This window comes from Malurus melanocephalus, unplaced genomic scaffold (assembly GCF_030028575.1).
Source record: "Malurus melanocephalus ecotype Western Australia unplaced genomic scaffold, MMel_1.1 scaffold_96, whole genome shotgun sequence".
In the NCBI taxonomy this organism is placed as follows: Eukaryota; Metazoa; Chordata; class Aves; order Passeriformes; family Maluridae; genus Malurus; species Malurus melanocephalus.
Window position 1 is genome coordinate 11,373 of NW_026623328.1, and position 16,035 is coordinate 27,407.

General features: G+C 37.3%; 1 protein-coding gene across 1 annotated transcript in view; it reads right to left on the reverse strand.

Moving 5' to 3' along the window:
* Nucleotides 1-1,603: 1,603 nt before the first annotated feature.
* The window catches only part of VPS13C (vacuolar protein sorting 13 homolog C), a 74,335-nt gene continuing 59,903 nt past the window's right edge, over nt 1,604-16,035 (reverse strand). Inside the window, exons 72-83 of the mRNA XM_057368617.1 lie at nt 15,710-15,846; nt 15,335-15,416; nt 14,786-14,899; nt 14,462-14,537; nt 13,739-13,902; nt 13,151-13,196; nt 12,073-12,196; nt 11,309-11,423; nt 5,550-5,641; nt 4,451-4,574; nt 4,108-4,194; nt 1,604-2,763 (exon numbers count right to left, since the gene is read on the reverse strand). Of these exons, the coding sequence (XP_057224600.1) occupies nt 2,677-2,763; nt 4,108-4,194; nt 4,451-4,574; nt 5,550-5,641; nt 11,309-11,423; nt 12,073-12,196; nt 13,151-13,196; nt 13,739-13,902; nt 14,462-14,537; nt 14,786-14,899; nt 15,335-15,416; nt 15,710-15,846 (1,248 nt within the window). The 3' untranslated portion in view covers nt 1,604-2,676. The remainder of the gene's footprint in view (nt 2,764-4,107; nt 4,195-4,450; nt 4,575-5,549; nt 5,642-11,308; nt 11,424-12,072; nt 12,197-13,150; nt 13,197-13,738; nt 13,903-14,461; nt 14,538-14,785; nt 14,900-15,334; nt 15,417-15,709; nt 15,847-16,035) is intronic.

Here is a 16,035-nt window from a genome sequence, read left to right on the forward strand (position 1 = left end):
GAGAATGAAGGGCAGTAGGCAATGAATACAGGGTCATTCTAAGAGGAAAATGTCTAAGTAAAACCCAAAGAAAAYACTCCTTGAAAGAGAGCCTAAAATTCCCTTCAGCAGTTAACAGTGAAATGGACCCAAGCTCATGTAAGAAATTAGTAAAGAAACTGACTGTATTTTCAAAATACAACATTTCAGCATGTGAATATTTACTCATGTCCAGACTGGGCAGAAATTCAAGGAAAATTATCAAAGTAAAATGCTCCCTAAAGAAAGCTCACAGTTAAATGGAACTGATGGCACTGTCCTGTGAAGAAGCACAYACAGCCATTACCTTTTCCAAAAGCTCTCACGTCATTCTCTCTTTTATTAAAGAACTAAGTGGTTCTAAAAATGTAAGCAAAAGCATATTAATGTGTTTTTCCATGAAACAGCTTGATTGTATTATCATTTTTCTGCTACTGCCCTTTTAAAATGGTTCCAAGGTCATAGATGTACACTGAGGAAGGCTGTACTGTTCCTTACCTAGGGGGCAATGAACATGCTGGGGCAGGGAAGGCAAGGCACAAAGGACTGAGAAATTTCAGAAAGGCTTCAGGAGGCTACAACTGAAGCAAGAGACTGAGAAACAGTCACAAGGACTGAACATTCACCCACACCTCATCAAAAAAACGCTTTTGAAGAGCTGGAGAAACCTATGATGAGCCAGAAAGCCAAGGAGCAACTGAAGCAGAGCTTGAACCAAGCCTGACCTAAATGCCTGGAGTTCTAATTAACACTAATTTTACTGTCTTAATAATCAGTAAAAAATAACGGAGACAGCAAAAAACTTTTGCGAGCTCATTGTCAGGAAAGGGCTAGGAAGATCTCAACAGCAACAAAAGCACAGCCAGAATGACACATGGTAAAATGGAACAGAACACTTGAGCAAAACACAGAACAAGCACTGGAAACCTATTCAATCCAAATATCCTTCTTCATTTAAGCAAGAAATGGAATTCCTCTCTCATATCCTCTTGATCCAAGGGGATCCAAGGCTGTTCATCACTCCAGCTGGAGGTCATCTACCTGTTCAAATTCAGCTAGCAACCCAAACTGAAAAGATATGCATTTCAAAACAAAAATTTTTGCATTTCAAAATGAAACTACTGTTTCTTCAGACTATTTTAAATAGGAAGTTTCTTCATTGAACCTAATCATATATTAAGTGAGAAAATATTATATCTACTGTTTGCAATTCAAGCTGGAAAGTTTGCAAAAAAAAAGAGGAAGTATATAACTGAATCAAGCAGAAGACTGGAGTCAGAAAAGTGTCTTCAGAACTGTCTTCAGCTCCAATTCTCCACCTAAAAACAGGCATATGGTACTGTCTGAACATGCAGCAAGTAGACTAAAGTGACATCTATTTTSAAGTATAAATTAAAAGKCAGTACACATACAACTATCCCTAAATRCSAGAAAACAAGATGCAAGAACTGCTGAGCTGTAGAAAAGCTCTTCTGCAGTGCCTTCGTACTCCAATGATTGTTTTCATACAGCATCAGTGACATGAGGCAAGCCAAAAGCACATAATGCACTTGAGAAGCAACAACACTTAAAATCATAGCACAAATACTTGCATATAAAAATTTATTGTCTTTTTTTTTAAACAAAAAGTTGAAATACATASAACCTAGACAGCCAATTTATTTACTGTTTGAGCAGCGCTTTCCAGAAAACAGGCGATAGCACAGAATTAAAGGCTGTACCATTTTTTCCCATGTAGCAAAGTGGATTAAAAGCCATGTGCATAAACAGCAATAAAATCATRTGTGCAGTGCTTTCTAAAAGTTGTGTGTTTGGCAGCTTACTTTCAAATGTCAAGCTTTCTAAYTTTGGTGAGCTCATAGGTACAGGTTAAAAGTGCATTTATATAATGCACCAGCCCTTAAGGATAGAGTTGAAAAATCCAGGCCTGGTTCACTGCATGGATCTGTAAAAACCAAAACCATAAACATGCACGTGACAGGTGAATAATATTTTCCATTTTTAAAGTGCAGATTTTCATTTACAATGTGACAGCATTCCAAAGTAAACATTTCCAGACAACAATAGTCTTATTTCTTTCATATATACTCATTCTTACATTGCTCCAAGGCAGTATTTTCTAATACTAAACACTCTGGGATGAAATTATATTAGCTAAATATACAATTAGCTAAATGTACAATTTCCTAATTTAAGGGCAGTGTTGTCTAAAATAGTTTTTAATTCATTTCAGAATTAATTAATTATTTAATTAATTACAAGCAGAAGTACTTCATTTTGCAAAACACCAGAACCACAACTACTACCACCCATCTGTAAACCATAAACTTAAGAGTGCAAATAAGATAACCACTTCATTTTAGAATCTCTGACATTAAAAAAGGTTGAAAATAAAAGGTTGAAAAGAAAATAAAATTTCAGAGTGGGAAAACATTTTCTCAAAAATCATCATTTTTAAACTGAAATGCACATTTTAGAAATACATTGTTTCCAAAAGATGCATAACTTCTRAAACTCAACTGTTAATGACTGTGAATTTTGAAAAAAGACCTCAGATCTTTTTACCCAAGGTTTCCATGTTGCTTCTAATCAATTTTAGGGAGAAAATTGCATATCAAAGGTCAAACCAGGCATATCCTGTCATTATCAAGACAGCATTTAAAATTTCCTTTGCAAGGATGCTCTCATCATCAGCTTCTGTTGTTTCCATGATGCCTGGGCTTCCTGAATGGCACGACAAACCCACTGTAAAACAAGATGGTGAAAGCAGAAAGCAATTAAGGCAGGCAATGGTTTTCTTCCATGAGATGCTACTAAAACACAGTTAATTCAACAGACATGGAAACCCACACACAGGCTGAGTTAGATACCTCCTGAGTCACATGCACAGTATTCAACTGATGAACAGWAACAGAAATCCACTGAAGAAGGGTTAGTGTTGCACTTGAGAACGGAAAAATCTATTTTTAATGTGCAGATACCAGCATAAATATTAGTAAAGGAAYGTGCAGTTAGGAAATAATACCAAAAAAAATGTAAATAAATACAATGAAGTACCCTTCTAGCGTGGCCTGTGTGTTTTGTGCAATGCTCCAGCTTTGGCCATGCCACTAAGATCCAGGCAAACTAAAAGGATTTAAATTACTTAATTCCAAGTGTGATTTGGAAGACATGCTTTAAGGGCAAGCTGAAGGAACATTTTTAGTCAAGACACAGTAAAGAACTAATATAGACTCTTCCAGTAGATAAAGTGCCTCAAAATTACAGCAATTTTTTTCCTTCCCAGTCTAACCCATTCTTTTAGAAGGCTCAATCAATGTAATAGCAGCAATTTGGCCCCAAATCTGATTCCATCTGCTGACTTGCCATTTACCAGAGCTACAATTTCAAGCGTGCTTCCAAGATACCAWGCATCTAATTGATTTCACTTTTGGTATCAGGCAGGACACCTCCTCTCCCATCATATGATACAATGCTACAGTAACACACATGGCTCCTTAGGTAAATGTTTCTGTTGCTGAAGTACCCTGGAATTTATCCAAATTGATAAATGGGATTATGTAAATTACCTACAAGATCCAGTCATCCACAGAACAAAGGCTCACCAGCCTCCCCAGCACCAACAGGAACTAATATTTAGAGATAAATGATAGAAAAAACAGATGGGGGGTAGGAGGACTCTAAGTAAGCCTTTTCACACAAGGTCCACTTACTGGCTTAGTCAGGTGATCTCAAAATAATGAGGAGGTATTTGAATCCCAGAGACTACAGGGAATCTAACACACCCTAGTACTTTAGATATTGCAATTATTTTCCTTTAATGAGCTTTAATACACAAAACCCACAACTATGTAACTACAACAATTAATTATTATTGCATAAACTCTCCTGAACGTTTTGGACTATCTAGTTTCATCATACTCTTGTTAAACTCATTTTTCAACCTGAAATTGTGGTAAATGGTCCTCAGGCACAGCAGCCTATTTTCTCATAAGTCTCTGAAGACCACCATCTTTTTTACACGCTGAGTTTCAACAACTGTTAACAGTATCATAAGAAAAGAAGACCAAAAAAAAAAAGAGAATATACCCTTGCTGTAGTTTCATCCCAAAGCTGAACTGTCTTTACACATTCATGACCTGTACTGTCCTTTCTTTGGAACATCTTTTGATCCTGCTGCAGARGGGAACAAAAATGTGCTTCAGATGACTCACAAAACAAGAATGCAGAATCTGATACTTAAATGGCTTGAATGTCAACTTCAGGTTAGATTTCAACATTGTCTCTGTCCAGCCCAATTGTCATACTTGCAACAAACTTTCAGTAAATCCTGTCATACAGTCTCTTAGCAGTAAGAACCACAAATAAGTAAAAAGCATGCATGGAGCTCTAAAGAGTGTTAAACAGAAGGAAGTTTACATGCTTTTCTTACCCAAACAGTAATTTTTAAAATATTTGCTTCATGGGAGGGATAACACGTAAATTCTTCAAATAAGTGATCCCACTCTGTTGTTAAATGGCCTAAGATTTCCACTTCTTTCACATATATCACTCTCCTGTTCAAGAAAAAAAAAAAAAAGGTTCATGCTTAATTTCTCCTTAGGACTAAACTTTGCTAGAAAAACTAACCAAAATTAAAACATTTGTTTAAGGCAGCATTTGCTATGTGGATTAAAAGCATCTACTCGGTCACAGTGAACTTGTATTTCATCCATATATTCTGAGACAGAGATCTGGTCTTTTAAAGTCACAGATGATCGAAGATACCACACAGTATGAGCAGGCCAAGAACAGGGATAAGGAGAGAAGTGCACATTCATCTAAGGCTGCAATAACTAAATTGCCCAATTATCATTCACACACTTAGCCAGTGCCTTGACAAAGCTTTCTCATCTGCAGCCTGAATTCTGAGGGGTGCTGGTCATTATTAAAAAAACACACTGAGGAGCCTCCATGGTCTCATTATGGATGAGCCTCTGTCACATTAAGGCAAGGTGGGAACTGGTGACATATGGGATTTGGATACTATAGTCCTTTTCATTATCTAAATGTATTTAGAAGGTTTAGAGTCCTCAAACTCWGGACTGGTAACATCTTGAATTCTAAAAATTGTCTGATGAGATAAATATTAATTGTCATACTGATACAAAAGGTTAAGACTTCATTTAGAATATCCTTTAACTAACAAGATTGTAAACATGTATTATCAAACTGTTGGCTTGACTGCACTTACCACAAGCTAATTTGGAAAATCAAAAACAAAGAGAAAAAACGGAGTATTTCCCTCCAGTGTGATGAAAGGGTCACTGATCTCACAGCAAACTATCTTCCCAAATTACTGTCTAGCACTGACATCACAACTAGATTACATTTTCCACTATGGAAACATTATAAACTATTTTAAAAATCAGGAAGAAAATAGAAAGGAAAATAGATAGGCAGACAATAGCAATCATTTTAGACTTAGCCAGATATCTAATTCCCAAGCTGAAATCATGTCAAGCCCTTAGAAAGCGTTCAAAATTTAGTACCTGTTGGTAACAATAAGGTTTGCTCTTCTGCCTCTTGGAATYGCACAGTGATATCGATACACCTCCTTTTCCAACTTTCTGATGTGCAATTTCTGAAACAGAAACAGAAAATGTTGTGGCTTTACCAGAAAAAAAAGTAAAATCAAATTGATTTCTTAAATTCAAAAGCCTTCTGAGAAGTTACCTCATTGTTAGTTCTTTAAAGGCAGATTCTCACAGTGCTCTCAGTGCTGAAGCTGAGTCACTGAAAAGTCTGATTCATTCCACTCAAAGGTGGACACTGACACTGCTGTATCAGACAATTTCTTCAGCTTTCATTTCTTTTCTGTGCTAGTAATTGTTCAATAATGTTCATTCTGCTAGACCCCATGCTGCAGGCTTCACTCAAGAGTGAAAATCCTGCAAAGGTTCTGAACCTTGACAAGGTACATGACCAGACCCTCAGAAAGAAACTATCCAGATACAAATTCTCAATGCACCTCAAGATTAGGCTTCTGAAACACTGAGCAGATATGACTATTCAAAACCCAAAATACAATGGTGTATGCAAACACAACATTAAATTACTCATCATGTTTTGATTAGACAACCACAACTCAAGTGACAACCTACAAATACAGAAAAAGCTTAGAAATAAAGTACTGAAGAGCTCCTAGGATATTTTTTTTTTTGCAATTATTCATTGGCTTTTTTTTCAGCTTTCCTATTCTGTACATACTCTTGACTAAAGTTAACGTTTCTCAGAGTGTGTCACCAGCATTACAACATTCCATCAACAACACAGACCAGCACACAAAACAGGCTCAGTCACCACTACATGAAACTCTCAGTAATCTGGATTAAAGGCAGCAAGACTCACAGAGTGACACCTGAACGTATTTGTGGGMAAGGAATGCACATCAAAACATCATGCAGAAAAAGAAAGAAGCATGAAAGTAACAATAAGCTACCAGTGGGAACCCAGCCTCAAAGCAGGTATGAGAATAAATCCATGTCAATTACTGCTTTTCCTAATATGCAAAAAGTCTTTACAAAAGACACTCATAAATAGTGTTTAATTAGCAAAAGTCAGCAAAATAGTTATATAAGCATAAAGTCAATGCATATTAGCTTTGTATCCTGTAGGTCAACACAATCACCCATTTTATCATCCAATCTGTTTTAAGGGAAAATGGGCAGGTCCTGGGTAGAAACAAGGGGAAACACAAAGAAGAATGCATGAACTTCAGACCAGCCTTTAACAAGTGCCTGCAAACAGGTGCCCCAAAATTGGTTGGATATTCTTCAGAGCAAAGAAAGATGAAATTCAGTTCATTTTACAGCTGTTATTGTGGAATTCAGCCACTAGAACAGTAAATTCTTCTAGTTGTTTCTGACAAGCCAGTAACAACTTCAAGGAATGACTAAAAATTCAGTGTGTTTTTAGATATTTCTTGTAAATAGCCATTTCCTTTTGTATTTCCATAGATGGACCCRTAAAACCAGTAAGACAAACACAGAAGCTCCACTTGACTCCACAGTTATCTATGATCAACAGATTTAACTCCATGCAGTTTAAGTAATCAAAATTGAAAGATCAGCTTCCATAAGAATCAATTAGAAGGTTCAATGTTTTTTATATTTGCATTTTATTTTCATAAATTCAAAAGTTCAACAAATATCTTAAAGCATCATCATACATCACAACTGACTCCAAAAAATCCTTTAATCTCAAAAGCAGATGAACGTTCAAGAGCTGAAATCAACAGCATAATGTTTTCCCGCACTTGCTCTCTAGTGATGTTATGTTTGGAAATACATTTTAATCCAGCATGTTTCAGCAACCAAAACCACAGGGTCAACCAGCATCTTCTATAAAAAAATATCCCTTTCTGACCATCTTAAAAATTTCAGAAACTGTACAATGTACATGAAAGGAAAAAAAGATGCCAGAAAGACTGCTTATCTCAAAGAGTCTTCAAAACATTTGAAGAAACATAGAAATGACTAAAATAARAAAATGAACTCACATTTTATACCTGAACCATAGCTTTTTCAAAAACAAGTAAAAAATTTAAGAAATAGAAAACCCACCATCATGTGAAAACTGTAATTCAAAGGCTGCGATCCATATTCTGAATCCTTTTGTTGAATATGAAGAAATTAGACATGCCACATATTTAAACAGATTTATTCATAAGCATGTTTCTCTATTCAAACTCAAAGCTTTGGAGAGAAAGCCTGTTTCTCATAACTTCAGAAACAATCCCAATAGTATTTTTAGATTTTACATGCAATATGTTGCTAAAGTAAGAGTTCCCACTGAGGTCTGTGCCTCAGAGATGCAGTATTTCTCAGAGCTATTCTCAATACACCTGATAGATGCCAGCACAATGGTGGTGGCATTATGGAAAAAGGGGGTTGCACTTGATGTAAATTACTCCATAATCTGCACACTCTTAAAATTCAGACATGTTTATCAAAAGCTGTTGTTTTTATGAGCATACTAGAGCACTTTGAAGAAGTTAACTCATTCTTATTTCACATGGAAATGAAAKAACCAGTGCAAATTTACACAGCAGAGCAGTGAGTCAACCAGAAATAGAATCTGCAGTTTCCAGCATAGTCTATGCCACACAACGCTGTCTCACCACCCTGCCTCAATTATTCATGAGGTGTTCTGCATTCTTTATAAAGCTCCATGCTTTAACTGGGAAATGAAACAAAGTAATGCCACAGGCACTGAATAATACATGAGTGCCATCATGCCAGCCCTGAGGAGCTGGGTGAGCAGCAGCTCCTCACCGGGCACAGCCCCGCCACGCCAAGGCCTCCACCACCTGCTCCAGCAAACCTCCACTCAAACACTCCTCAGACCGTGATTAGAACTTGAGAGAACACATTCCTTGGAAAACAACTCTCCTAGAGCTGCCCTATTCATCCTTTGAGGTCTCCAGCTCTCCTGAGCATTTCCATTTAACAAAGCACACATGTACTCCTCATCTGGCTCCCAGAGCCRAGGCACAGCCTGCACCACGTCACGTCCAATTCCAGATCTGAAGGGCCTGAGCACACCCCTATAGAGCTCACACACTTTGGACCCAGCACTTCTGGGAGAAGGAACTGCATAAACACATTCACACAGGTGAACTTATCTACTCCTCATGGCTATTGCTCTTGCTTTGCACCAAAACCTCACCTCCATGCAGAAATAAAGTACCTTGTGTTTCCAAACTTACACGTTTGCTCCTCCAGAGACAGCCTCTAATGCCCACATTTCACACACAAGGATTAAGGTGAAACATTTTTTCATCCAATCACTGGATGGTATTGAGGCATCTGTTCCTTCAGGTGACCTTACAGGGTTTCCACCCTGTAAGAATGTATTTATCCTAAAGGGACATATGCATTAAATGGAGTTGAAGTAGATGAGAGGGTGTGGGTTCTGGTTAAACTACTTATAACATAGAATTAAAACTAGATCCAAATATGAACAGCACTTGTACCTGTTGTGATTAAATGTGTAAATGCATGTAGAGCTGACTGACTCATCTTTCTCATTAAATACCCAATTTCATGCAAAGACACTGTYCCCTCTTGCTTCGAATCTACGTTAGAAAACAAGGTCTTCCCAACACTGACCTCGAGCATGGAAATCAAAATCAGTTAATTAAACCTCCCCAGATTCCACTGAATTACTTCTTGAGAGAAACAAACTCAAGCTACAAAATCAAACAAAATCAACTATTGATTGAGCTCTACAGAGGATTCATTCCTGGTTTGCATCCAATCCCAATCTACATCATTTAGATCTAAGAAAAATACAAATACTAGATGTGGAAGAACTGCATGATACTGAATTTTCTTTGTTGACTGTGCCGCCTTTTCCTTTTTGCTAGATGTAAAAAATATAGTAAAAAAAATACAAAACTCAAGAAGAAAAAAATTTACCTGCTTAGTGTATCACAACTTAATTTCATTTAATCAGCTGAAAAGAAATTACTAAATGACTTTTAAAACAATTTTAAATTGACCATTAAATTCTAAAAAGGCATTAGCAGCAAAGATACACCTGTTGAACATTTTTTCCCAGATGACAGGCAAAAAATTTGCTCTGACAACTGCTTGTTAAGCTTAGCTTGCTAATTTCTAAGATACTGTATTAGTAATGAAATTTATGGCATCACTTGGTTTAGAAATAGATATACATATGTGCGTGTAAATTCTTGTTAACAGCTTAAAGTTTACACCTACTTAATTATGTTGAACAGCAAAGCCCCTGAAGATTCTGTGAATGAAAACCAGAGGCAACTAAGCTGGCTATACGTTTAAACTGAGAAATGTTCATAAAGAACCAGTAAGAGTAACTTGAAGGCATCGTGGGTTATCAGATGTGTAGCTGACAGGCCTACGGCACAATACAGAAACCACAAGTACAAGTTTTCTCAGCATTTCTATGAAAACAGTACTTCCAGATCATGAAATTATAAGCAGTTTCCCAGTAGTGAATTCCACTCAATATCACTATTTCAAATTTTGCTCAAGATGTGGCTCTCCACCTCTGTCCACAGCCCTAGCTCTTGGATAACATGGATAAATAAATGAATTCTGGATTTAATCTACCATGGTTATTTTTCCAAGTGCCTTCCATTGTTGCCATTCATAAGGAGCTAAACATCCTTAGAAAAACAAATATACAGGAGACAAACCCTCCCTGGCTCTCCCATCTGACTCAATCCTTTAATCTTACTGAAGATGGCTATTCAAGTTGATATTCTTAGCCTGGACAATATGAAACACCGTTTTATTCAACTGCTACACAGAAAAGATACGAATGAAGGGGAGAGGACATAGCAAATGTAATCATGCCCTTTATCTAAATACTTAAGGCAGATAAAAAACCATGACAGAAACAGACAAGAAATATGGAAAATGTTTACTCCATTATTCCAGTTCTTGCTGCATGCCAGGAGAGAAGGAGAAAGAAAACAAACATTAGAAATAGARCAGGGAATAAGGATTAAAAGACCATCTACAAGCAAGTAGCAAATATCTAAGTTTTGGTTTTAAAATATTAATGCAGAAATTATTTTACTCAAACTTTTCAGCAACAAAATAAGCATTTCAAAACAGGTTTTAAGAACACAAATTCTGAAATACAAATTAACCAGATTCTGACTATCTAGAACTTGAAAACTCCTGTTATTCATCTTCCATATGTCAGCTACATCTATATGAGAAAGCAGGCTAAACGTCCACACAGTGCCTGTAGCTATGACAGATTGCTATTATGAACAACATAAGGAAAAACCAAACAGTGGTATTTTGAAAATTCATGCAGTTTTTTCAACTGCTGATACAACCAAACAATTCAAGCTCTATTAATCTTTTTAAAAAGTTGCTTAGTCTGTAAACCAACCTCAGCTTTGTTATAAATACAGAAATTTGGAACTGAGTATCAAAATGTTTTTATTTCCACATATTCGTATCTTAATCCTAGTAATTCTCAATTCTTCTACCCACTTCCTGAGCATGACAAGTGATTACAGAACATAAAATTGAGAAGACCTAATAACAGCAATGCTGGAGTTTCTTTCTGCATTCAGCTTACTCCAAGCAYGGGCCTTCCCTGCTATCCAGGCTTGCCTTATGAAATAGGCTGGGCCAAATTTTTACTTCAGATAATGACTGCTACAGATCCCTGGCAGCTTGTTTACAACTTAATCCTTTATGGACCCTGCAAGTTAGAGAATTTTAACTGTTTCCAGCGCAAAACATACCTCAAATAAATCATAGCCCTCAGCTTCCACCCGGTTGTAGGGCCGGATGATGCCATCTTCACGGATGAGGCGTGGGGGACGGAGATTTGACACTTCTTCAGTTGATTCTGCCACCCTGCCATGGACAGTGCAACAGCATTCTGGTAAGTTTAATACAATCCTGAGTTTCACCAGCTCAGGTGAAAATCAGTTTTATCACCATCTTTAAAAGTCACCTTTTCACATATCCCACTTACATGTCCTGAGTACCCTGAGGATGTAAATAGCAAGGGCACACTGCTAACAATAAATCAAAAGTAGCAGTAGCCAATTAAACAGCTGCAGTATAAGTTGGAGAAGTTTATTCCCAAAGGCAGATAACTTACTAAGGGTTCTCAGGTTTATCAACACACTATTCCAAGGTCCCCTTAAAACACAGGGAGCCCCTGGTGTGCGCTGCCAACTAAACTTCAGACTGGGAAGTTTTACTCTGGAAATTTCAGTGGTCTGTTTTTCATAGTAAATTTAAATGACATTTCTCATCAGGAGAAGGAGCAAAAGGAAAAAATAAATAATTATTGTGTACTTGAACTACAACACTGAAAGATGTTCTCTGAAGCAGCAATTTCCATGTCATCAAAAGTATGCTTGTTACAGGCTACTGGACGTTTCTCAGCCCCACGTATCATCCTGCTCATTGTATTTAACAAATATTGTGTGGGAGCACATTACCATCTGGTATCTAACACAGGGGGAATACTTCAAAGCCTCCCCTGGCACTGTACCTTTGAATTCCCTGGAAGGTACTGCTTGCCATATCTACAATGCCTCCTGTCGGGCGGGCTACCACTCCCACAAGCCCCTTCCCAATTCCTTTAAAGAATCCAGCTGCACCTTCCTTTTTAGCCCCTTTAAGAGAAAAGAAACAGAAAAAGAAATGTTTTCATTATCTACTTGAAGACATTTACCACAGCATTAAACCATTACTGCTAGAGGGGAACTGTTTTGTATTGGAAACAGCTCACAGCCACTGATTGCACCGAGTCCTTTTGTACCAAGAGCAGGGTGTGGAAAGTCACCAATTGCTTCTGGGTCTGTTCGGTAAGCACTGTTCACTTCTTACCTTAATAGCCTCCAAAAGGGGCCAGAACTGAGATGTTATCAAGATTCTCCTTCTCACACTTTCAGTCTGGGCTATAGGCCATAGTTTTTTATAGGTTGACAGTAATAACAAAATATTCTGAGGACACTAAGATGTACAAGTGTGAGAGAAGTTAACTATTTCTATCTCAAAGTTACACAATTCTGGTGATATGTAACTATGGAAAAGCTGAGGGAGTGTTCAGAAAGCAGGTGTGTTCATCCACCAAAGAGACAAAATATCAAACATCAATCAAAAGCAATAAAATATAGCATAGTAACAATTGACTCCCGACATTTAAATCACTGCAACTTGAAGACTAGTAAGAGGCATTTTATCTTGGATACTTTTCATCATCTAGCATATTGATGAAGTAACAGGAACAAATAGTGACTTCAGGCATAACAYCAAATTTGCTTTTGAAGATTTCTCCAACCTTTGGAGTCCCAAAAACCTTTTTCAGCTGGTGATTTTTGCTTTGTTAATTTTACTATCTTTATTCTGGCTTTAGACAATAAAATGGGTACTACCACAGGTCTAACAAAACACATCACATAGCTAATAAAGATATCTGAGGAAATCATCACAGAAGTTTACATTTGAATTAGAAACATAAATGTCTTAGCATCATTACACTTAGATTGCTATTTCTTAACATTTCAAAATAAATTGTAAAGGACTGGGAAACCATTTAAGCAGTGCAGTGCAGCCTTAGTACTTACCTTCTACTGGTTTAGTGATGATGCCTGTCACACCTCCAACAACACCCTAAAACAAAGAAGATAATTAAATTCCCACTGAGAAATTGGAATGCTGTCAGTCCAACTGGGCAATCACTTTTCTCACATCCTTATTTGAAAGCTTTATAATGTCAAGTTCATTGTTAGAAACACTGTTTGGCTGGGAGTTTTGGCTTTGTTTTTTTCTCTTACTTCATATTTTTAAGAGAACTATCACTGAGGGAAAGACTTGAATGACAGAATTGACTGCAAGGTCAAGTAAGGGCCCAGTTACTTTAATTACCTAACACTTTTGTTGAGCATGAGTAACTACTTGTATATTTATTTAATTCACAGGGGAAACTGATGTTATTTCCTGTTTGACACTGTAGCTTCAGTTCCTCAGGCTGACCAGAAACATGACCTCAAACTCTACAGCTGATGCACTCCACTGAGTCTCCTTTAAACTCACTGCCTGTTTGTGTTTTCTGTTCAGTTCATGAATGGACAAAGATCTCTAACTTGCTTGCAGCTGATTTTCAAGCATGTATCCCAAGCTGGCACATCAAACACTCCTCTCCAAACCCATACCCGTAACARGCCTTTTCCTCCCTTGGCCAGGCTCTCCCCAAAGTCTTTTGGCTGCCGACCCATTTCCTCCCTCCTTTTCTGCTGAAATTCTTCATCCAGAGTAATGGCAGCCAAGCCTTTGCCAACGGTCCCAGTGATCCTGGACACCACCCCTGCGGCCCCACCTGAGGGAAGAGGGCAGAAAGCAAAAGTTACTGCACTTTCACAGCTTAAGGGCAGACAACACACCAGTTCACAGCATTTCCCTTCATATTAGTTTAGGTAGGATGAATTTACAYGGAGCAAATACCACATGTTGTCCATGGGAAGACTCCAGAATCTGGTCTGATGTCCATACAGACAGCAAAGGGAAACACTCACACTGCTGCATTACTTGTTACATGGCATATTGGACGAAAAAGTGTTCCCTCTAATTACAGTTAACACATAGCTAAATAAAAATCTATGGTAATTGTAATAGAACACTTTTCAGGCTTCTCCAGACATTTTAGGCCCATTAAAATTATGTTTCTTATTCATCCACAGCATGTTACTAATCCAGCTATATATGCAATGTTTGTTACTTTTGCTGCTCAGTCTACAAAACAGATATTTAGCTGGTCTCAGGTAAATCATGTGTGAATGATCTGTATCACAAATACTGGCAACAGTATGACAACCTTCAATACTGACTAGGAAAAAATCACATGGGAATTTACCAAAATAGAACAGTATGACACATACCCACTGTGTGCCCAAGAAGACTTCTAACACCAATTACAAAGCCTTCAGCAAATTCTTCAGGTCCTTGAACAGCACCCTGAAAATAACATCTATTACAAATAGCAGAAAACTATACATTGATGCATCTGTTTCATGAAAAACTAGCAATTGTTTTACGCTGATGCAACTAAGGTCATCTGAATAGGTTATTTCATTGAGATTCACAGTAAAAAATTACTGCTGCCTGCTTGTTCAGGGTGTGGAGTACAGTGACAACAAAACTACAACCCCAGCAATATAATCAGCCTTCTATAAAAATACAGTTGAAGAATCAGGAAGTCATACCTGGAATGGCTCATAGAAGAAAGCTTCAACTCCCTCAGACAAACCTCTGATTAAACCAAATGGATTTCCAAGAACATCTAATCCAAGTACAAGAACATACATCTGTTTCAGGAACTAAATTATGAGAGGGAAGAAAAAAGGCAAAAAGTAAAAGTAAAAGCAGTGTTACAAGCTGCTGTCACACACATCAGAACCCAGTTTTGGTACATTTTTTAATTTACTACCGAAGCAGGGCTTTAGAGTACATAACTAACTACTAGAATGAGGACATTTAGGAAAATGATGCATTATATGGAAGACAAACAATAGACTACTTTGGTGAAGAAAAATGAAATAATAAAAASGAAGGAATAATTTAAAATTTTTGAAAACACATTTTCAGGCCAGKTCTGTGTTTACATTTTTATAATGTGCCACCAGATTYCTACTTTAGCAGCAGGAAATAAAAAATTAGTAGCTTTCAGAGGTATTCACCTTTTCTTTCCTATTTACTCCATTCTTTAAGATATATATTCAATTTTACACAAAGGCTTGACTAAATGAGCTTACTTGTTCACTATAATGTCTAATAACCCTCTTCGTCAGTTGATGTGTCTTGTAGAATTGGTATTTAATTTCAAAGAAAGCAAGTCTGAAAGACAAGTAATCATACATTAGCTAAAGATACCCTTCCTCATGCAAATAACTCTCTGCTTTCCCTCAGATAATCCTGAAGACCTATTGCCTTCAAAAGGATCCCAAAMCCCACCTTCCCTCCATTCCTCCCTTTCCTCCAAGGCTGTATACAGCATACTGGAGTCAGGCAGAAAAGGTTACCATGGATCCAGTTATTAAGTGTACAGCAGCTTTAGTCAAAGTATTAAACAAACAAACAAACAAACAAACAAAAAAAAACAAAAACCCCAGCCAATTGTATCAGCTTACTTGAAAATAAGATCGTCCACATCCGTTAGAGTAGCTCCGATACTTTTCAACAGTAAATTCAGAGAATGGATGGCTATCATTTGTTCCCCCTTATCTGATGCTTCTCCACCAGAAGACAGAGACAAACTCAAATGTARCTGTCAAGACAGAATTAGTAAATCAAGACCAAAGAAAAGCCAGACCAGAGCAGAAGGTTGTGTGATGCACACGTAAACAAATCAGTGGTGAAAGTGCTAAGTGTGCTTTGACTGCCTCTTAGGAAAGATTCTACTGATGATTTTTCTTCCCTTGCTCCAAAAAATCTAACTGCTTCAAGAGAGGAACAT